The 22,446-nt window shown below is 38.1% G+C and overlaps 1 protein-coding gene across 9 annotated transcripts in view; it reads left to right on the forward strand.

The window, feature by feature from the left end:
* Nucleotides 1-22,446, forward strand: part of SLC1A7 (solute carrier family 1 member 7) — a 62,362-nt gene that overhangs the window by 435 nt on the left and 39,481 nt on the right. For 3 of the 9 annotated variants that reach the window (XM_058175146.1, XM_058175155.1, XM_058175154.1), the window contains exons 1-4: nucleotides 1,103-2,394; nucleotides 4,968-5,017; nucleotides 5,139-5,338; nucleotides 7,010-7,089. In XM_058175146.1, the coding sequence (XP_058031129.1) occupies nucleotides 5,198-5,338; nucleotides 7,010-7,089 (221 nt within the window). In that variant the 5' untranslated portion in view covers nucleotides 1,103-2,394; nucleotides 4,968-5,017; nucleotides 5,139-5,197. The other 6 variants (XM_058175148.1, XM_058175149.1, XM_058175150.1 and 3 more) reach the window with 6 other exon arrangements.

Consider the following 22,446-nt stretch of genomic DNA (forward strand, 5'->3'; position numbering starts at 1 on the left):
TGAAAAGAAGCACCTTTGGGACAACCAGGATCTGGATTACCTGGATAAATCTCCATAGATATTTAGCTACAAACAGATCTTTCTGAAGTGGCAGCACCCAACCCGCTCGTTCCCTCTGAAAAGCCAGAGTTCTCCAAACTTGGCCACTTCTAAGACTTGTGGACTTCAACTCCCAGAGTGGAAGGGAGGCTGTGGGTGGCTGGGGAGAATTCTGGGAATTGAAGTCCATTGGTCTTTAAAAGTTGCCAAGTTTGAAGACACATCCTTCCCCGCGCCCTAAAGTGTACAAGTCAGTGGCAGAAATGGGCGGGGCGTTTTGTAATTTTTCCCTCAGCTCCGGTTCTCCAACCTGGGGCGCCTTTCAAGGAGCGTTAGGCCAAGGCACCTGGAGGGTGCCAAACAGGAGACGCTGGTTTAACTGGTCGAGGCGAGAAACCGAGGCAGAAGTTGTTTCCCCGTTTCTTCTGAGATCAAAGCAGATCGCTGGGGGGGGGGGAGAGAGAGAGAGAGAGAGAGAGAGACTCGTAACCCGAGTTGCAGAGGTTTATATATATTAATGTATATATTAAAAAGGGCGGCTCTTCCTTTCTCCTCTTCGTGACAAAAGCACGAATTCTGCTCTCGCAGCAGCCTATGGGAAAATTAAATGGCCTGTCAATCGCCGAGAGAAACACCAGAGGGCAGAGAGTGTGTTGGGATGCGCAATTTTTCTCCGTTTTCCTTTCCTTTCTTTGTGTTTCTTCTTTAAATTTCCTACCGAGATCTCTAAGGAAACCGAGTTTCTCCCTCTTTCTCTATGCCAGAAAAAGCACAATGTTTGTGGAATTCGATAGTGGATATTTCCACAAAAGTAAATACGGGATGATAATCTTATGTCACAATCCTGTGGACCTTTCCTAGGAATAGGTTACATTGAGTTAAACTTGATTTAAGTGAAAGCTTTTAGAAGAATGTTGTAGTCTGGACTAGCATTGCCATAAAAGTCATTTAAATATTCTTGGTTTTGATTTCATTTCAAGAGTATTGTCTTGCATATATTGTATTGGACATCTTTATAATTGTTTAGCAATCTATAAGTGAGTGTTATAGTTTACATGTGTTTTTAAGAAATATGCACATAGACCGTCAGGTCCAATAGAAAGCGATGGTTTTAAGTTGTGAAGAGCTTTACCAACGTTGTCTTCTGTGAAATCTATATGAGTTAAATCATCATAGTCATTGCTGGTTCGTTTGTGGAATGTTGGATATGTGTTATCGGAGTTAACAAAAACTGAGCCAAAGAAAATGTTGAAGAGGTTTGCTTTGACTGTTTCGTCATTGCATTCTTATTCATATAATATATATGATTATATCAGTAGTGAATAGCCACAGGTTGCATACAGCCTCTAAAAACCTCTAAGCGTCTATGTAAGAATTATATAAAAATCCCTTGTATGGAAATCATGTTTAAAAAATGTGTGTTTGCTGCTCCAAGCATTGCACTGAATAATTATTTGGTGACATTTTCTTTCAAGCACATTGGGACAGAGTCTACCATCAGTTTATAAATAGGGAGGTAGCAATTTAGTTTGTTTCAGTTTTGCAGTACTTACATTTTTGTCACTTTGTAGCATTCAATACAGTTTATAAAATGCAAAGAAATACAGCCATTCCTATGCACCTGTCTCTGTCCATAATAAACACAACTGTAGAGACAGGAAATCTGAGAGGAGTCTACCGTTTGAAGGAGATATCTGTAAGTTTGCTCCAACAAATTGGGCCACGTACTATGGAAGGATCAAAGGAACGAATTTCCATCAAATGTATATGCTTTCTGTTTTTATCAAAAAGCTATTTGGTTTTGTTTACAACTTTATACAGGTATATTGGAAGAAGGGGTATTAAATAGAATGCAACATTTCACTGAATAAATATACTCAGGATCGGCTTATGCCACACTTGTGACGAAGGTAGCATATAGAACAGTATTCATGCATTAAAAAAAATTAATAAAGGCTCCCTAAAAGAAACTCCTAGGTATGTTGATTACACTGTCACATTCATGTTGGTTTTAGATAGCAAGCCACAAATGGGTTGCTTTTGCCGTTTATTATGTTGTCCTTGTTTTATGATTTTTATGAATAACTTTTCCTATTTTCCCCACAACAACAAGGCTGTGAGGTGAGTTGGGCTGAGAAAGAGTGACTGGTCCACAATCTGTGTCTCAATTGTGGTTGCTGTTGTTATTTCGTAGTCAAGATTACAGTTCTAGGATCGCCTGGCACTTCCCTGTCCAAAAAACACTTAAATTCAGCTCTGCTTAGCATTCTGAGACCAGCTGAGAACAGTTACTTGCTGCCACCTGCTCTAACATCTGTAGCTGCACATTTCAATGCACGCTGCTATTTTTCCCAGGTCAGTTTATTGTGGGTTTTTTATCTGCTTATTTGTCTGGAGCTTTTTACTGAGCATTACAGCTTCTTCTCCTGCCCTTGTTCTGGCTGATTAACTTTCCAAATCATCATTAAAGAAATAATCAGTATAAACATAATTACTGGATCCTAGCCATCATCTTTAAAATGACTTTCATGGGCACTTCAATGCAAATGATAATGCTTGGGATTTTCTGGTACAATATCCATTCCTGCTTTTAGTTGTAGCATCCTAACCTTTGCTTTTACTTTAAAGTGTATTTAGAGATGGGATTATTTTTGTAATTTCCAAAACATTTGATGGCAACATATTTTTACAATTTGTAAATAGTTATTTTTAGAAGAGTTTTCAGTATTTTTTTTAAAAAAAACAATTGCTGAAGAAAGAAGGAATGTCCTAATAGCTCATGGGTGTCAAACTAGCAGTGTCACATTGCTGTCACGTGATGTTTCGTGTCATTTTTTTTTCCTTTTGCGGAGCTGGGGTGGGCATGGCCTGTGTGTGATCCATCCGACCCATGAGTCACCAGTTTAACACCCCTCTAAATAGCTGATAATCCTTGCAAATTCTTCCTTTCCTTGTATAAAAAAGGGCAAAACAAATGTATGTGTGTGATTCACAAATTAATTATACATTTATGGCTTGTCTGCTTGTCACTATAAAACTAATAGTGATTCAAGATGTCTATCACCACCACCTCTAGAAACATTCAAGAAAAATATCTACATTCAATTAGATATTTAAGGAATGAATTAATCATATAGTGATACCAAGGATCTTTTTTAGATATTAGGGTTTTTTAAATTTACTTTAATGAATGTACACTTTTTATATTAAATGCCCCTGGAATATTGGTGTACTGTAGATGTTGTTTATATATTTGTCATATTTATGTAGCCACCCATCTGACAATCAAGTGATTCATTAATAAAATAAAAATATAACAAGGATGTTTCCTCTCCTTCAAGGATCCACTCTCAAATTGGAAAACTGAGGTGAAAAAGAAATATGTTATAATCAAAATAATTTATTTTAAAGTTAAAAAAAAAGAAAAGGAAACACATGGCTTTCTCCTAAGCCTTGAGGTAGAATGTATGGATCCATTGTTATATATGTTTGTCATATGTTGCATCTGTTTTGATCTCAATTGTCTTGGTTTGCTATTTTGCTGAATTTGTTTTCTGCATTTTTATGTATCTTGTTTTATTTATGTTGTGCCAGTGGTGAAATGTAAAATTTGTTACTACTGGTTCTGTGGGCGTGGCTTGGTGGGGGGTAATGTGACTGGATGGGCATGGCCAAATCTTTTTTTTTTACTTTTAAAAGCATTTTTTCTACAACCTCTTCAGCCGAAGAGGTTGTAGAAAAAATGCTTTCAAAGGGTTCTGACGATCCCAGCTGAGTTGCTTGAATGTCAGAACCCTTTAAAAGCATTTTTTACAACCTCTTCAGTTGAAGAGGTTGTAAAAAAAATTCTTTTAAAAGGTTTTGACAATCCCAGCTGAGCCGCACGATCATTAGAGGCTTTTTTTTTAACTTTTAAAAGCATTTTTTCGGTCAAAACCTCTGACGGCTCAGCTGGGCATGGGGGAGCAGGGATTTTTGCTAACGGTTCTCTGAACCACCCGCTGCCATCACTTCCAGATTGGGCAATCCGGTCCAAACCAGGAGCATTTCACCCCTGTGTTGTGCTTTTTATTTTCTGAGCTACCCAAGGTAAGTGTGGGTTTGGGTCTTAAGTTGGGCAGGCACTGAAGTTGAATTGAATAAATATAATGGCTAAGATGCTTGTTAAAAATTACATCAAAATCAAGAAATAATCCAATTCATAATATAGCGGACAATAGAAGTGAATCTTCAAAAATATTTAACTGATGAAAAATAGATAGCACATGTGATTAAGAAAATGAGTGCCATAAAATAATATTTAATATAGCAAAATGTGTATTCTGAACCTTGATCCCACATCTTTTTCAAAAAAATGTTTTCTATACTTGATACATTGCAGAGAAAATGTTTCATTTTGCTACAATGTCAGTGGTTTCTTTAGTTTACAATTGCAATTTTTTTGGCTGGCTGCTTCTACTTAGCAGATGAAAATAAAGAGATACATTAGTAAATTGAATAAACTATATTTTTAAAATTTCATATATCAAACATACATTTATGACCAAAGCAAGTTATACATAATATATTTATAAACCATACAACTGCATATAGTTTAATTCACTGGAAAAACTAAGTTTTTCCTGAAAAAAATGTTGACAGGGACAAGACGTTTTTCCATATGCTTCCAATATTTCCAGATTATTTGTACTGGTAGTAGTGAAAAGTAAGCCACCATTACTTAAAGTTTAATCTTGTGCTTAACTAGTGTTAATCACCTACACTTTGAATGAAAACAGAAGATATCTATTATATGCATCGCATTCTTCTGTGCCACCACTATAACAGCTGAACAATGCACAATTATTTTATTTTCATATTAGGCACCACTTTGCTCCAAGATCACTCTGGCTTCTAAAATACCACTCCACTCTGTTCTCATTTTCCAGGGTTCTTAATCTTCCTTGAGGTTCGTATTGATGTAGCCACTAATAGGATTGTGAGTATTAATTTGGAAATACATGCTTGATGGTTACTGGTAGAAGAGCGACCTTGCATGTCAGCTAAGCAGCCCCAGAAATGCTTCCATCTAATCTATGCCTGCTATTCTAACACAACAGGCTGAAAAGATCTCTGTCTATGGGATGCTGATTCCCCTCCGGAGATCACTGAGGACACCATGGCAGTGACTTTCAAAACAATGCTAGGTCGGGTCAAGGATGTTTGCAAAAGGAATGGTTTACTCATTCTCTCAGTGTTATCGGTCATAGTGGGATGTCTTCTTGGATTCTTTCTGAGGACAAGGCGCCTTTCTCCCCAGGTTAGTGATCTGAGCAGGTGTAGCATCACTGAGAAACAAAAGGTTTCATAAAATAAAACAGGCATTGTCATGAAGGACATTTTGCTAAATTGATATATTGCAGAACATGACGTCTAGTTCTGAAAATGAAAGCTGTCGTTAGATTTTTTTTTTAATGGTTGAAAAGTTGAGCCACTGCAAAATGAAATGTATACAGTGTTAACTACTGAAGATGTTCAAATGGCAGGAACCTTTTTTTAAAAAAAAAACCTCGCATGGTTGTGAATTCCTGGTATGTCTGAATATACTATTCCCACTGAAGCTAATGTATGTTCTTTTCTAATATATAACATACTTACATTCCACAAGCCCTTTACTTTAGAATAGTTTTGTTGATCTTAATAGATTTCTGGGGAAAGCTCTCCATTATTATTATTATATACTTGTTAGCAGTGAATTTATTTTAGAAAGTATGTTTTTGAACAACCTGAGGGATTTATCCATTTGTGCTTCCTCCCACCTTATCCACTTTCATAGTTTACACTTCATGCTGGGTAAGCTGGCTAAAAATGATTTATTACCTATTTTTAGAAGTAGTAGGAATTTTCTGTTTTTAAAACAACAAAGACAAAAAGTTGTACAATATTTATCCCAAAGATGCTGGCTGAAGATAAGAAATATGAATTTGTCTCTCCTGTTGTGAGTAAAATAGAGTCACAATTATCCATCATGGATCCATTCAATTTGTAAAGGAATTGTTTAGCATGGCAAAATCTATAAGTACACCAGGAAAGCCGGAAACATGACAGCATATTCTTCTGGTTTGCCATCTATTTAGCTGGTATAGCTCTGATCTAATTGCATTCAAGTTGATATGTGAAATGGAGAGATAAATTGTTTATTTTTATTTATTTTATTTGTCATAACAGCATACATAAGCATAAGCATGAAGCAACAGTAGGACAGGAACGGTAGGCACGTTTGTGCTTTTATGCCCTTATAGACCTGAGAGACCTCTTAGGAAAGGGAGGTTAACACTCTAAAAGCTAGACACAAGATGAGGTTTTTTGAATATTGCAGGGTTTGACCTAGAAAACCTTAAAAGGTATATGGCCGAGGTATCTGAATGAGCAGGGCCTCTCATATGAATGTGTTCATAATTTATGTTCTTTGTCAATTTCTGAGGTATGTCCCACCACCAAGAAAAACTAGGAGCATAGGAGAGACATTTCTATAGCATCCAAACTATGAACTTCACACTGCTTCATTCACCCTGATCAGTTTTTGATAAGCAGAAATATGAGTACTTCAAGCTTCTGGTGTCCTCTCATGAATTATATTGCTTCAGTTTGTTTTAACAGACACACAGACTGATAAGTCTGGCGATCAGTGAATTTAGAACTCCCACCCCCCAACAATAGCTAAACTAAATTCTTTCCCAGATTCATCATTTTTATACTAAATATATCATTCATCTGAGAATCCAAGCAGTATTGAAATCACCATTTCAAAGAAAGCCAATTATTAATACCCTCAATATAGGTTCATTTTCTCATCATTCCATCCTTTGTTTCTTATGCAGTTGTCATGAAGAAGAAACTAATAATGTAGATATCAAAGCATCCTAACACTATTTTGAGATAAATGCTTTTTTTAAAAAAAATAAATTCATCCATTTCCTTATTTCCTTAGGAAATTAGTTATTTCCAATTTCCTGGAGAATTATTGATGAGAATGTTGAAAATGTTGATTCTGCCTCTAGTTGTTTCAAGGTAAGCTAGCCTATATCAGTTCAACTGCTTTTTGTATAGTTTTCTTTTTAGATGATTCATTCCAAATAACATTGTGTGAATATAATTTTGACAGAAACAGTGACTAGCTTTCTTGTTTAATCCAAATAGTATATATTTGGAGGAACCTAACAAAGCAAAGGAAGTGGTGCAGAGAAAGGTGATAATTTTTCCCCTGCACTAATTCTTTGGTCTCAACCATTCATGACTTCTTTTTTTTTTAAAAAATGTGCATTTGCTCTTAAATGTGTAAGTTCTTAATATCACAATGGCTTTATACGTATAGATGCATTAAGTAAAGATATGTTTTAGCTACAATTCATTGAGCTGAAAGATACCAATTAACATATATGATTATTCCAGTAGTGGACAATCCACTGGCTGCATATAACTTCCATTATGTCTCTGGGAATCTATGTAAAAATTATATAAAAATGGGGCTTCAAAGTTTAAATAAGCCCTTATATTGGAATCATGCTAAAATATATATTATGTAATATTTGATGCCCCAAAAGTTGCAAAGGCAAAAATCTTCTGGTCCCTTTTATAAGAGATATTACAACTGTTCATGACCCTGTTTTTATACTGCAAAATAATCTGGGAAACTTCCTCTGTTTTTCCATGCATAATATACATATAAGAATCTATAGAAAAATACCTGACACACTTAGGGTTGCATAGAATCAATAATACTGGTATATTCTATTTCTATAATTGCGAAGTTCATATTTATGATGGCAAATACAGTATTATAATGATGGATATGGTAATGGCTAATATCGCAGATTTTCTTTAAGTTGCCTTTCCTGTAAAAGTTTCCAGAACCTAGCATGATGAAATAAAATATTAGAATCAAGGTGAATTGATTTAAATGTAAAACAATTTTAGAATTGAGTGTTCTTCATATCTTTAAACAGTGTACAAATCTGATAAGTTCATCAGTTTCATCATTTGCTACAACACATTACAACAGTAAAGATTTAATTTGAGTTATGGTTTAATTTGCTGTATCAGAAAACAGTGTATCACAACTGAAGTCTGCCAACAGTAACACTGGATCATCTCTAAAACTTTATGTTTTGTTGGTGAGAAAAGCAGAATAGGACGTTGAGGGATAGAAGGAAGTTAAAATGTAGAAAGGCCTTGGGTAAGGATTTTATAATATTTTTTTTAAAAAATCACCTTTTTTTTGATATTTTTCTAGGATTTAAAAATAAGTAAATGTACTTAGTAAGGTAGGACCCCCGACTGTTTATGCAAAATATAAAGTATAAAATATCTGTCTGTCTGTCTGTCTGTCTGTCTGTCTGTCTGTCTGTCTATCTATCTATCTATCTATCTATCTATCTATCTATCTATCTATCTATCTATCTATCTATCTACCTATCTACCTACCTACCCTGTTTCCCCGAAAATAAGACATCCCCTGATATTAAGCTGAATCGGGCTTTTGAGCACATGTGCTAAAATAAGCCTCCCCCTGAAAACAAGCCCTCCCCGAAAATATTTAAATGCAGAGCTGGAACTCAGGTAAGACAGCAAGAGGAGCCCCATCTTGCTCCACATGCCCTAAAATAATATTTCCCTGAAAATAAGGCCAAGAGCTTATTTCAGGGTTCAAAAAAAATATAAAACAGGGTTTTATATTCGGGGAAACACAGTATCTATCTATCTATCTATCTATCTATCTATCTATCTATCTATCTATCTATCTATCTATCTATCTATCTATCATATTTATTTAATGTATAAGTTGCCCTTCACCCTGAAAAGTGACTTTGAGTGGCTATAAAGTATAAAAATATAAAATGTATTTTATAAATATAAAAACACCAAGCAACACTAATACAAAAATACATCTAAATACAGATTGGCAGACACACAATCAGCAGACAGCATCTAATCCCTGAATCTCTGAATCCAGACTGAAATGGATACAGATGACCTGCTTCATAAAGACCCCCTGTAGCTGAACCTTCACAAGAAGGAGTAGTTGGACATGGTAATAGTTATTCAGCAAGGGTGGATCAAGAGAAGACTTATTGCCATTTTTTTAGGCAGGTGGCATCACAAACATCCTCAAGAAGCATTGACTACTTCTCAGATGCAGTTACAGTGGTGGGTTGCTACTGGTTTGCCCTGGATTGGGCAAACTGGTAGCAGCAGCGGCGGCGGGAGGCTCTGCCCACCTGCCCGGATGTCTCTGCGCATGCACCCATGACTGAACCAGTAGCAATCGAAATTGAAACCCACTACTGTGCAGTTACTTACGTTCACCTTCACTGCCAAAAGGAGCCAGGAGAGGCATGGGTTCATACTATAGAGAACTCTATTCTTGGTACTCTCTGAGCTTAGTTGTCTTAACTATAGACATTTCATTACTCAACTAGGTAATATCATCAGTACACAGTTATCTATTTTTTTGAAATGAACTAAGCTTCTTAATCATGAATCTTAATGGATTTTATTTAATGATTGATATTTTTCAAAATTAAGATTTTGTACATATGATTCAACATTATTTTAAAGTTTGCCCATTATGACATCCTTCCTTTATAGAAATAGTTCGCTATATTTTGAAATGAAACAAAATATCTAATGAACTAAATAATGGGGGAAGTACCAATAAAGGAGAATATTTATGAAATAAATATTAGCACTGGTGAGGTTACCAAATTTGGGTATGAAACATCTGCAAGAAAACAACCAAGCTCAGAGAGTACCAAGGACTCCTCAATGGAGGAAGTATTTTAGACCAGGGATCCCCAACTCCTAGTCCGTGGACTGACACTGGGCCGCACATGCCAGAGACCAGGCCACGCAAACAAGTAAAGCTCCATCCATGGGATGCAGGCAGCACGCAAAACCACATTCCCTCTGGTCCACGGAAAAACTTCTCTCCATGGAACTGGTTCCTGGAGCCCAAAAAGTTGGGGATGGCTGCTTTAGATGACTCCCCTATAATTATTTTGAATTATATACTACTTTTTGTGAATGTACAGTACTTGCAATTGTGTTCCAACCATTATTAAATTGAATGTATGTTTCTTATTAGTGCTACAATTATGCTTAAAATATGTTGACATAGAAGTAGCCTGCTGATTTCTAACAGGTTTACAGTCACTCATGCCCCAGTCATGACCAGATCCACATAGGGCCAAAGTCAAGAGTGTTGGTGGTTACTTTTAAAGATCTACATTGCGCAACACTGAATTGTATCAGACAATGCCTTGCCCAAATTAAATCTGTCGGGCTACTAAGGTTGCCTAGGAAGAGCCTGCTGAGACTATCCCTTCCTTGAGATACATGGAGCTTGGACAAAATGAAAGGTTATTTTCATAGAAGTCCTTATTTTGTGGAATCCCATCCCGGTAGAGATAGAAACAGTTTTTGTAAGCAAGGATAAGGTATTATTTTCAAAGTATCCCCAGACTGAGATAATAAAGGACATCTCTCTCACACTCTTTCATATTATTACAGAATGCCAGCTTTAAATGACAACAATATCCGAGCACAGAATAGATACAAACTTAAAGTGAACCGCTTCAAACTCGATTGCAGAAAATATGACTTCAGCAACAGAGTGGTCAATGCCTGGAATGCACTACCTGACTCTGTGGTTTCATCCCCAAACCCCCAAAATTTTAACCTTAGATTGGCTACTGTAGACCTCACCCCATTCATAAGAGGTCTGTAAGGGGCGTGCATAAGAGCACCAGCATGCCTACCGTCCCTGTCCTAATGTTCCCATTAATTGTATTCATTTTATGTATTCAATTCATGCTTATATATATTATCTAATACGTACTCAACACAATAAATAAAATAAATGAATCTTTATTTTCAGAGTTCTTCAGAACTGAATGTATCTAAAAATGCTGTGTAATACATATACACAAAGGCCTTGAGTGAGGTCCCACCGTGGCCCAAGGCTGGTCCACAGCCTGTTCAGACCTGGGACACAGAAGTGGTGGGAGAGTGCATGTGTGAAGCTGCATTTGTGAAATCAGCATATGTGCATGCCTGAAACAGGGGTGGGTTCCACTTACCTTTACTACCGGTTCGCATCGTGCCCTCATGCGTGTGCTCTCTCTTCTGCGCATGCGCAGAAGAATTTTGATGATGTTTGGGTCAGTGGGCGGAGCCTCCCGCTGGTTTTACTACCGGTTCTATAGAACCGGTCTGAACTGGGGGCAACCCACCACTGGCCTGAAACTATCCCCTCTCCCCATCCCCACCCCACTGCCACCTCCACCAGTTCGCCGAGCTGGAAAGGTTGGGGACTTACAACCATTCATTTAGTGACCGTTCAAAGTTATGACACTGAAAAAAGTGACTTATGGCCATTTTTCACACTTACAACCGTTGCAGCATCTCCACGGTCATGTGATCAAAATTTGGGCACTTGTCATGTATTTATGACAGTTGCACTGTCCCAGGGCCATGTGATCATCATTTGTAACCTTCCCAATCAGCTTCCGATAAGCAAGGTTAATGAAGGAAACCAGATTCAACAACCACATGATTCACTTAACAACCGCAGTGATTTATTCAACAACTAGGGCAAAAAGGTCATAAAATGGGGCAAAACTCATTTAACAATTGCTTGGATTAGCAATGGAAGTTTTGGTCTCTGTTATGGTTGTAAGTTGAAGATTACCTATATTCATTCACATATGCATGCATTCATATATAAGGACATCTTCTGCATGAAGTGTGTACATCACATCTGTTTTGTTTTGTTTTTGTCAACTGTTTAGCTGAAAATCACTGCTGGAACACTATTAGCAGGAAAAGGCATAGCTGCTCTGCAACCTCTTGAAATCAGCCATTATTATTCTTTTCATTCTCCTTCTGCATTGGTTGGAATGTATATTCCAGCATGTCTCTCCTGGGCCTTGTGATTTTTTATTTAGAGACACTGCCTGCCTGCCTGCCTGCTTGTTTGATTCATGTGATTTAGAACAGGGGTCTCCAACCTTGGCAACTTTAAACCTGGAGGACTTCAACTCCCAGAATTCCCCAATTCTGGGAGTTGAAATCCGCCAGACTTAAAGTTGTCAAGTTTGGAGACCCCTGATTTAGAAGCTGCCCAACTCCATTAGACTCTGGGTGGCTTTCTATGTTAAACAGTATCATTCAGAGGTGATATTCAGCAGGTTCTGACCAGTTCTGGAGAACCAGTTAGCAGAAATTTTGAGTAGTTCAGAAAACCGGTAAATACCACCTCTGACTGGCCCCACTCCCATCTATTCTCTGCCTCCTGAGTCCCAGCTGATAGGGAGGAAATGGGGATTTTGCAGTATCCTTCCGCTGGAGTGAGGAGGGAATGGAGATTTTACAGTATCCTTCCCCTGCCACGCTCACCAAGCCACACCAACCAAGCCACGCCCACAGAACCGGTAGTAAAAATTTTTTGAATCCCACCACTGGTATCATTCCCTGTCTCCCAACTCATATTTCACACTCACTCTGCCTGTAGTACCAGGCTCCTAAAATTATAGCTATTTTTTTAATGAAATAAAAATTAATTTCTCTTTTTAAAGGATTTGTACAAAAGTGATATTACTATATTTACAGATGACTTTTTTAAAAAAAAAACAGCCATTTTTCTACCAGTATGTTTAAAAATAGGTTTATAGGTTTATACATTTAGGTTGTTTTATTGCTCAAATCTAAGTTTTTAAGGACTGGCACATTTCTCTTGACATTTCTCTATGGTTTTAGTTTTATACCAACTTTTCTCGGAGTAGGTCTGACTGAATTTGGTAGGACTTGCTTTTGGATAGGCCTTTTAGGGATGTGTGATAGTAGCACAAGCCATGTTTAAGTGAGAGATGTCCCTGTTTCTCTTGCATACAAAAGTGTGGGGAGATATTATCGTAGCTTCTGTACCAACATGTTCTGAATTTCAGCATATATGAATTTGCATTCCCCAGTTCCAGTGTGACAAGTTCCTGAATTACTACTACTACTACTACTACTACTACTACTACTACTACTACTACTACTACTTCCTCTTCTTCTTCTTCTTCTTCTTCTTCTTCTTCTTCTTCTTCTTCTTCTTCTTCTTCTTCTTCTTCTTCTTCTTCCTCCTCCTCCTCCTCCTCCTCCTCTTATCCTTACTCCCTCCTCCTCCTTTTTTCTTCCCTTCTCCTCCTCCTTCTCCTCCTCCTTATTCTTATTCCTCCTCCTCCTCCTCTTCTATCTTGACTAACTGACTTTTGTAATTGGTTTTACCTACAAAAATACAAGAAGAATATATTGAAGCAAGACTGAAGCAAGCAGTCTTAAAATAGCTAGCACATTATTAGAGATAATTAATTAATTTTGCTTCCAAAACTGTACCCTAGTTCTAGAATATTCTAAGCCAGTGTTTTTCAAATTTGGCAACTTTAGGACATGTGAACTTCAACTTCAGTATACTGGCTAGGGCAGAGGTGAGCGTCATATACTGTAACACCTGGAACCAAAACTGTGGGCGCATGGCATCGAAAAATAGGCGATTATATAGGACATGATAGTGCCAGGCTGGGCGGGTTGGCCCAGCTGGTGGTCGGAACTACCGATTCGCTGAACTGGTCCAAACCGGCAGCAGCCCACCACTGGGCCAGGGAATTCTAGAAGTCCCTACAATTTAAAATGGCCAAGTTTGAAAAAACACTGCTCCAAGCTCTCTACCTGCCAACTGCATTTCAGTGGTCTTTTGCTTCTTATGTGAAAAACAGTCATTTTTCTGAACTCATCCTATGGTGGCATATGCCTTAGGACAGGGGTTTGGAACCTTAAACACTCAAAGAGCCATTTGAACTCATTTCCCACAGAAAAGAAAACACCAGGAGCCACAAAACCCTTCCCTACCTGACTATTTCTTGAGCAGCCACAAAACTAGCATATGTAGTTGAATTAAGCGTTCTGTTTTCTTCTGAAACTTTTTTCCCCTTGGATTTATCCATGGTTGGCCTACTGGAGGTTGAAAAGCTCAATAAATCATGTACTGGCGGGTGTTGCACATTGGCAGTTGTGACGCATATTTTGAGTAACAGGGAGCCGCAGCAGAGGAGTGAAAGAGCCACATGTGGCTCCAGAGCTGCAGGTTGCTGACCCCTGCCTTAGGATCTCTTTTATGCATTGTACCTGTAGAGGCTAAACCAATTTCATTGTATACATGATGTACAATGACGATAAAGGCTATTAATATTATCACATCTAGGGGGTTTCAATGGCTTTATCTCCATTTGGAATTAATGTTGAAGAGAGATCACATTTGATTTTTCTGTGATGGATATGCAGGAGATGGCAAAAGCCATAATTTTTTAAAAGACATTGGGATGAAGATTGTTCTACTGCACTGGGTTTAGCACTCTCTGCTTTTCTTATTTTTATAACTGAATAAAATTGCTATTGCAACTATCTGTTTTATTGTTTTTGTGCTAATAAATGATGTTTGAAATTAGGAACATAAGGTTTTCTGTTTGTTATGATCTACCTTGGATTCTACTCAGACCAAGGGTCTCCAACCTTGGCAACTTTAACACTTGTGGACTTTAACTCCCAGAGAACTCTGGGAGTTGAAGTCCACAAGTCTTAAAGTTGCCAAGGTTGGGGACCCCTGACTCAGGGGTTATTGCTTATCGAAAGTGTTTCTTTCCTCTTAAAATAGAAATGTGGAAAAAATATGGTATAATTAAAAATACTTGCCTTCTATTAGGACAGGGCTGTCAAACTCACAGCCCACGGGCCAGATGCATCACATGCTGGCCACGCCCACACCCAGTTTAGCAAAAGGGGGGGAGTCACGTGATGCCGCTGTGGCAATGCAAATTTGACACCCCTGGATTAGGATATATATACAAACTGCTATTAAAATATGACACACAGATAGAACTATAAAAATGCATTATAAAGTATCGAAAGATGCAAAACTATTAAAACACAATTACAATGTAATTATGGGAGAATTGGAATTAAGCAAAAATGGTTCCCCAATGTATCATACATCATAGAATAAGGCAAACGTAGAAATGTAGAATAGGATTTTTACAGGAAAACAACTGTTGTAAGGACTGTAATCAAAAACCACTTTAAATGCTGATTTCAATGCTCTGTAAGGGAAATTGAAATCAGATATTTTCTAATTATGTTTTTATTGTTTTTTTCCTGTTTTTACTTTCTTTTTATTATATTATAATATGTGTGTTTATCTTTGGAATAGTGCTAAATAATTATTATATTAACATTTTATTCAGAATCATACAGATGTTTTTAGTATTCTGATAAAATACACTCCGTTCTATACAATCAAATTAGTTAAATACTGAACTTTAGTTTTTGTGGCCATTGAAAACTCCTTGTTTATTTACTGACATATTACATTTTATTTATTTTATTTTCTTCTTTTTGGTATTATTTATGCTGCTTTTAAATATTTAAATTTAAAACAAAAACAAAAGATATTCCAGGCACAATCTGTGGCTCATCAGGAAAAACATATGATATTCTTTAGAGAGCATTTTAAGTCCGTATTTAATAGCACCTGTTATGTACAGAGATTTAGGACTTAGGCTAGCCAAGTCCTAAAACTCTTGTATAATCATCTGAGCTAGACCAACATTATGCTGAAATAGACCATAAAATCCAATATCATGCCATATATTCAGAAACTGACATGGGCAGTGTAGGAAGTTAGCACTCACTCCTCTCCTAGAAGAATGAAATATTTTAGAAAATATTAAAAAGGGCAGAAGATTATTTCCCTGGATAAGAAATGGAGAAACCTGTTTTAAAGAAAGCAGCTTCCTGCCTCCCCGCCCTCTTTGTCAATGGGTCAGAGACAGAAACTCATTCCCCCCCACCTTTGTCAATGGGCAATTAAGGCTTCAGCCAAGCTCACTCAATCCCCCCACCTTTGTCAATGAACCATTATTTGCAACACAATAGGATTCATCTAGCAACAGAAACTCACCACATGGCAAGGCTCAAGCAAGCTTGAGAGACAACCTACAATGTTAGCTAAGACCCCTAGACCACCTGGGAGTTTGACAACAAATCAGGGTACATTTCTTATACAGGAACAGGAAACACCAAGGTGGGGCCCTACGGAGAGTATAAACTCAGGCACTCAGTATCCCTTCTGCCCTTCGACCCTCTTCTTCTCTTCTTCTCCTTTCCTCTCTGGTTCTTCACCCAACGCCTTGAACATGTGACCACCATTAAACCATCTTTCCAAGCAGTCTCCATGTTTCCAGTGTCTTTTTCCCCACTTGGAACTGAACCCAGATGGATATTTCTTCCAACAATTGGCACCCCAGATGGGACTCCAAGCTAACCTAACCAATGGACCTGGCCCAGGTAAGCCTCCCTTGCCGGCAACAGACCCATTGAGTCTGTGGGTAAGTGGACCTTGGCCATTTGGAACTAGGTTTTAAAGGGGTTTTGAGTGTTGAGTTCAAAGGCTGCTTGGAAAGAAGGTGAGTACCTCTAAATTTTAATTTTAAAGCATGAAAAAGTATGGGAAATATGTGTATGCCTGCATATGTGTGAGTAAGAGGGCCCTTCTCCCAATCACAGCTGGATCTTGCTTCCTCTGTGCATTTCCTAACCGCAGAAAGACCAACAGTCTGGAGAGCATGGGGGTTTTGCCAGAGCACAGGACCTTCTGTTAGGGAAGGAGGAAGTGTGTGTATGTGGAATTCCACCCGGACAACAGTCTGATTACACCTCTTTGAGCAACCTCTAGTCACACCTCTGCCTACTGCTAGCTCTACCGAGCCATGACCGGTAGGCTAGAGAAAGCAAGGGGGGATTGCCAGATGTGAAGTCTCCTGTTTGAAGGAAAGGAGCCGAGTGAGGCATGATTGCAAATACTAAGAAATTGGAAGGAATCCTGTGTCTATCACAAGAAGCAAAGCCTTGAACTGTAGGAAATCTGGAAAAATTAGATTAAATTAAAAGGAGCCCTGTGGAAGGAGCGCCAGTACTTGCCTGCAAACAGCAGTAAGTCCTCCCAGATTTGAACTCTTCCAAATCCAAAAACCTAGGCCTGTGGAAGGACCGCCAGTACTTGTTTGTTGGGGGCAGCAAGTCCTCCCGGACTGTCTTTTTTCCCAGTCCAAAAACTGTGGCCTGAGTTCCCTCTGAGGGGAGTGCACATACTTTGTAAGGGAACCAAAGTCTCCCCGAACGTTTTTTTGTCTAAAACTGATAGCCTGTTGAATGACTAAGCCAAAGTGTGAACCTCACATCGGAGAGGGAAACATGGGAAGCTGTAGTTCGAGGGTCCTGAGTGGAGCCCCCCTGGGAGAGTTGTTGGATGCTTGGGATGAACAGCAGATGCCAGTCCTAGCTGGTATGGAAAAGAAGAAAAAAAGCTAAAAAAATATATGCAGGAATGGGTTTTGCTGAGAGATGACACAGGAAAACCAAATTGGCTAAATAAAGGTACTTGAAAGAAAAGGGAAAATGTTGAGATTTTTGCTTGTTTGTCTCTTTATCTGTCCTCTATGCAACCACGTGGTATATTTGTTAAGATTTGTGCCTTCCCTAATTTAACAGATTTATGGCGGGAATGACTAGCGTGTGTGTAAACGTCAGTTCTGTTACCCCCTGTGCCCTAGTTCTTGTGTATGTGTATGTCTAAGTCTTTGGGCACCCTCGAGGTAATTGTAACTGTAGAATAGAATAGAATAGAATTTTATTGGCCAAGTGTGATTGGACACACAAGGAATTTGTTTTGGTGCATATGCTCTCAGTGTACATAAAAGAAAAGAAAAAAAAACCTTCATCAAAGGTAAATGTATGTACAATGTATCTGATCTCTAGAGACAAGAATTTTAAATTGTTAGAAAAAAAAAGAAGGTTGAAGCAATGAAAAATGGGAGAGAGAAAAAAAGAGAAAGAAAGAAAGCCTTTGCCCTGTTTTTGTCTGGCCCACAACAACAGAGTAAGGAGAACTTTTATTTCTATTTTTTTTGTCTCTTTCCCTCTCTTTATCTTAAAGTAACAACTCAAGTTTATGAGGAAACGTTTTAAGTTCACTTACAAGAGAAAAAAAATTCAGTCTTGCATTTACTGTGTGTTTAAATGATTTTACCTGTTTATCCTCTTCCTGAAGCATGTGAATCCGGTTTTTTCTTTCTCATCAGTTGTGTCTCCATTTTGTTGAAACTGCATTATCTTTTAGTAACTGCAGTATTGATGTGTTGTTTCTTTTCATACTCTGCCTGCAAGATATCTACCACCACCACCACCACTCTCTAATCCTGTTACAATGCCTTTTCTGAGAAGATTTACCCACAAAAGTGGGGAGGAGATCCTGTTCTAATGTCTTTCAGCCCTGAAAAGATGACTCTGCAACTGTGGAAGCAGAGCACATGGTTCCAGATGCTGCCCCCAGAGGAGACCTTCCATTTGTTAGAGCCAGGAATTGAGTATGAATCCAGCCCCCACTGAAAGTCATCACAGCAGCCAGAGTGGAGCAGACCTTCCAAGCCTGACTGACCAGCCTTATCACCAAGCATGCTACCCAAAAGACATGAAAGAAAGGACCCTGAGATGTACAAGTAAAGACTAAAAGACTCTTTTCAATCCCCAGAAGACAGCTGGAAAGACTATGGGGAAGGGTGGAAATTCATTGTAAGGTTTTCTGTCTCGTCTCATTTACATTGTAATCAGTCTAAAGTACTCGCGTGTAAGGATTGTATTTGAGAGTGGCTATCACAAGTTCTGAACACCTCAGATTTCTGTCTGATGGTAGGGAAATTCTTCCAGCATGTTTGTATTGTTTGTATTGCCTGAATTGTAAAGGTAGCTGCATACACAGGCACACCCAGAGACATCATTCAAAATTAGACTGAAACTATTCCCTTCACTTACCTCCACACAAGACTTCTCCTAGGTTGATTTTTGCTCTATGGCACTAAAAGCCCAAGGAGTCAGATCTCCCTGCTGATTCCATGGGGGAGGGGCATCCCCCTCAGGCAATTCCTCACTTGAAGAGATAGCAGAAAAAGTGATATCCAAAACCCAGGCCCTGACTATGACTCACAAATGATGCTGCCCAGTTGCCCAGTAAAGTAAGATATGTTGCACTGGTGGTCTCATGAGTAGAAGTCCCAGGGCTCATTGCGTGTAATTAAAAAAAAAAAGCCTGGATTGCACACTGATTAACTTCAATTTGGACTCACAAACCTTGGATGCACTAAAGTAAGAGCTGGGGCAGGTTCAGCAACCAACCCTTGGAAATGGGCAGCCTGTAATTTAAAGGAAAACCATGGCTGTGAAAATTTTGGGATGTGTGCTTGCTTGAAACCTGACTGGAAGCTCATAGAAAGTGATATCTAACAGCTGAAATTAATTGGCATAGAAAATTGGATACTGTAAAATTCTTACCAGAACTTTTCCCCTGGCTGCTAGACCTTCATGGTTGAAAGCTTTTGGGAGCCACTGAAGGAATCTTTTTTCTGTTGTCTCTATCAATGGCTTCCTTTGTATCAGAAAAATTAAAAGCACCCATCAAGCCTCCCTGATCTGGTCAATTTTAATTTTTTGCCAACAACATGTTTCAAAACTCACGTTTTGAAAAGAAAAAAAAATAGGGATTGTAGGAAGTTAGCACTCACTTCTCTCCTAGAAGAATGAAATATTTTAGAAAATATTAAAAAGGGCAGAAGATTATTTCCCTGGATAAGAAATGGAGAAACCTGTTTTAAAGAAAGCAGCTTCTTGCCTCCCCGCCCCCTTTGTCAATGGGTCAGAGACAGAAACTCACTCCTCCCCACCTTTGTCAATGGGCAATTAAGGCTTCAGCCAAGCTCACTCAATCCCCCCACCTTTGTCAATGAACCATTATTTGCAACACAATAGGACTCATCTAGCAACAGAAACTCACCACATGGCAAGGCTCAAGCAAGCTTGAGAGACAACCTACAATGTTAGCTAAGACCCCTAGACCACCTGGGAGTTTGACAACAAATCAGGGTATATTTCTTATACAGGAACAGGAAACACCAAGGTGGGGCCCTACAGAGAGTATAAACTCAGGCACTCAGCATCCCTTCTGCCCTTCGACCCTCTTCTTCTCTTCTTCTCCTTTCCTCTCTGGTTCTTCACCCAACGCCTTGAACATGTGACCACCATTAAACCATCTGTCCAAGCAGTCTCCATGTTTCCAGTGTCTTTTTCCCCACTTGGAACTGAACCCAGATGGATATTTCTTCCAACAGCAGGATACATTTCCCCAAAGTTTAATGCAGAATCAGTGTTATCTATAACTCTATAACTGTCTGGTTTGGTTCTGCAACCCAGCAAGACAAACACAGACTTCAGAGGATAATTAGAACTGCAGAAAAAACAATTGCTACCAACCTGCCTTCCACTGAGGACCTGTATACTGCACGAATCAAAAAGAGGGCTATGAAAATATCTCAGACCTCTCACATCCTGGAGATAAATTGTTTCAACTTCTACCCTCCAAACAACGCTACAGAGCACTGCACACCAGAACAACTAGACACAAGAACAGTTTTTTCCCGAAGGCCATCACTCTGCTAAACAAATAATTCCCTCAACACTGTCAAACTATTGACTAAATCTGCACTACTATTAATCTTCTCATCGTTCCCATCACCCATCTCCTTCCACTTATGACTGTATGACTGTAACTTTGTTGCTTGTATCCTCACCATTTATATTGATATTGATTGTTTCCTGATTATTTGTAGCCTATGACTATCATTAAGTGTTGTATCATTGTATTAAATTACTATCATTAAGTGTTGTAAGTGTGGTACCTTGATGAAGGTATCTTTTCTTTTATGTACACTGAGAGCATATGCACCAAGACAAATTCCTTGTGTGTCCAATCACACTTGGCCAATAAAAAATTCTATTCTATTCTATTCTATTCTATTCTATTCTATTCTATTCTATTCTATTCTATTCTATCTTTTGGTCCTTTAAGAAGGGCTTTTTAAGGTTTGGCTCACTTATCTTGGGTTTTTTTTTCCAATGGAATCCTATGATTTTTTTTTAAATTGTGATTTTGGTGCATAGTTGTGTAATTTGTTTTCTGGTGTAATTTTGTTAAAGTTCTTGTTTCTGGGAATGGCTTTAGTTCATTTCACAATTTCCTTTCTTCACTGAGATTGGCACTGATGGCAGATCATCAGCCAGGTTTTATTCTGTGGGCGTTTGTAATTGTGAGAAACAGCTTAGCCTGCTATTCATAATTGCACAATCGCAAAGAAGTTCATGCATTATCAGACTTAAAATAACAACAATCTTAAAATATCTACATGAATTCACTTTTACTATAGTTGTAGTATTTTAATTTTTGCTTGTTGCTTGTTTTCCACTATATACAGTGATGCTTAAAAATTTATGAACCTTTTGAATTTTCATTATTTCTGCATAAATATGAACTAAAATTTGATATGTTTTCTAACAAATCCTAACCCCCCCACCTACCCAAAATGAGTAAAAGGATTATATAGTACTTGTTTATTTGTGTATTGCAGAAAATAGTCCAGAAATATATATTTGATAAGACGCTATCTATGAAACTGGTTTGTTGGGAAAAATGAAATATTTAAGCCATCTTTTCACCATAACTTTGTTTATTCTGTGCCTTCAAGTCAGTGTCGACTCCTGCAACAGCCTGAACTACTTTGAATATATGGTAAACGTTCTGAAGGTATAATGATACCATAGCAATTGTTGTGTAAACTGTTAAGAGATGGTTTTCCCAATCTCTTTAACCATAATTGCATGTTGAGATAGTGACTGTAAAACCAGAGTAAAGAAAATTAGTCCTGAGCAGTGCAAGCAGATACCACATTAAAGGCAGCTACAGATGATTTGCTTTTTTTATTATGATTTTAAAAATTCAATTCTTTCCCAAGTAGGTAGTGAAGCTGGAGTGAAATGAAGAATTTGGTTTATTTATTCATTGGATTTTTTAAACAAGCAGAATCTTATGAATCTCAGTGGTTCACAGAAATAAAAACATTCACAACGCAACAACACAAAGTAGTAAAAATATGATTATAAAATTAATTTAAACCAGCATCATCCCAATTAAGAGTTAACCATTTATGGTTCTGTTAACTAATTACTATAATTAAAAGCCCTCTAGAAAAGATTCGTTTTGACCAATTTTCAGAAGACTATCGGGGTCACTGTAGAACAAAAGTTCACCTCTTTTCCCTTCTCTTCAGCAGAAGACTAGCTGGCAGAGGCTTAAGTTATATACCGGTGGTTTTTGCTTTGTTTTTTCAAGTGACTGCTTTGAAGTGATGTGGCTTCCTTGAGCCTAGAACTTTGGAACTAGAAGTAAGAATA

Source organism: Ahaetulla prasina, chromosome 3, assembly GCF_028640845.1.
Source record: "Ahaetulla prasina isolate Xishuangbanna chromosome 3, ASM2864084v1, whole genome shotgun sequence".
Classification (NCBI taxonomy): Eukaryota; Metazoa; Chordata; class Lepidosauria; order Squamata; family Colubridae; genus Ahaetulla; species Ahaetulla prasina.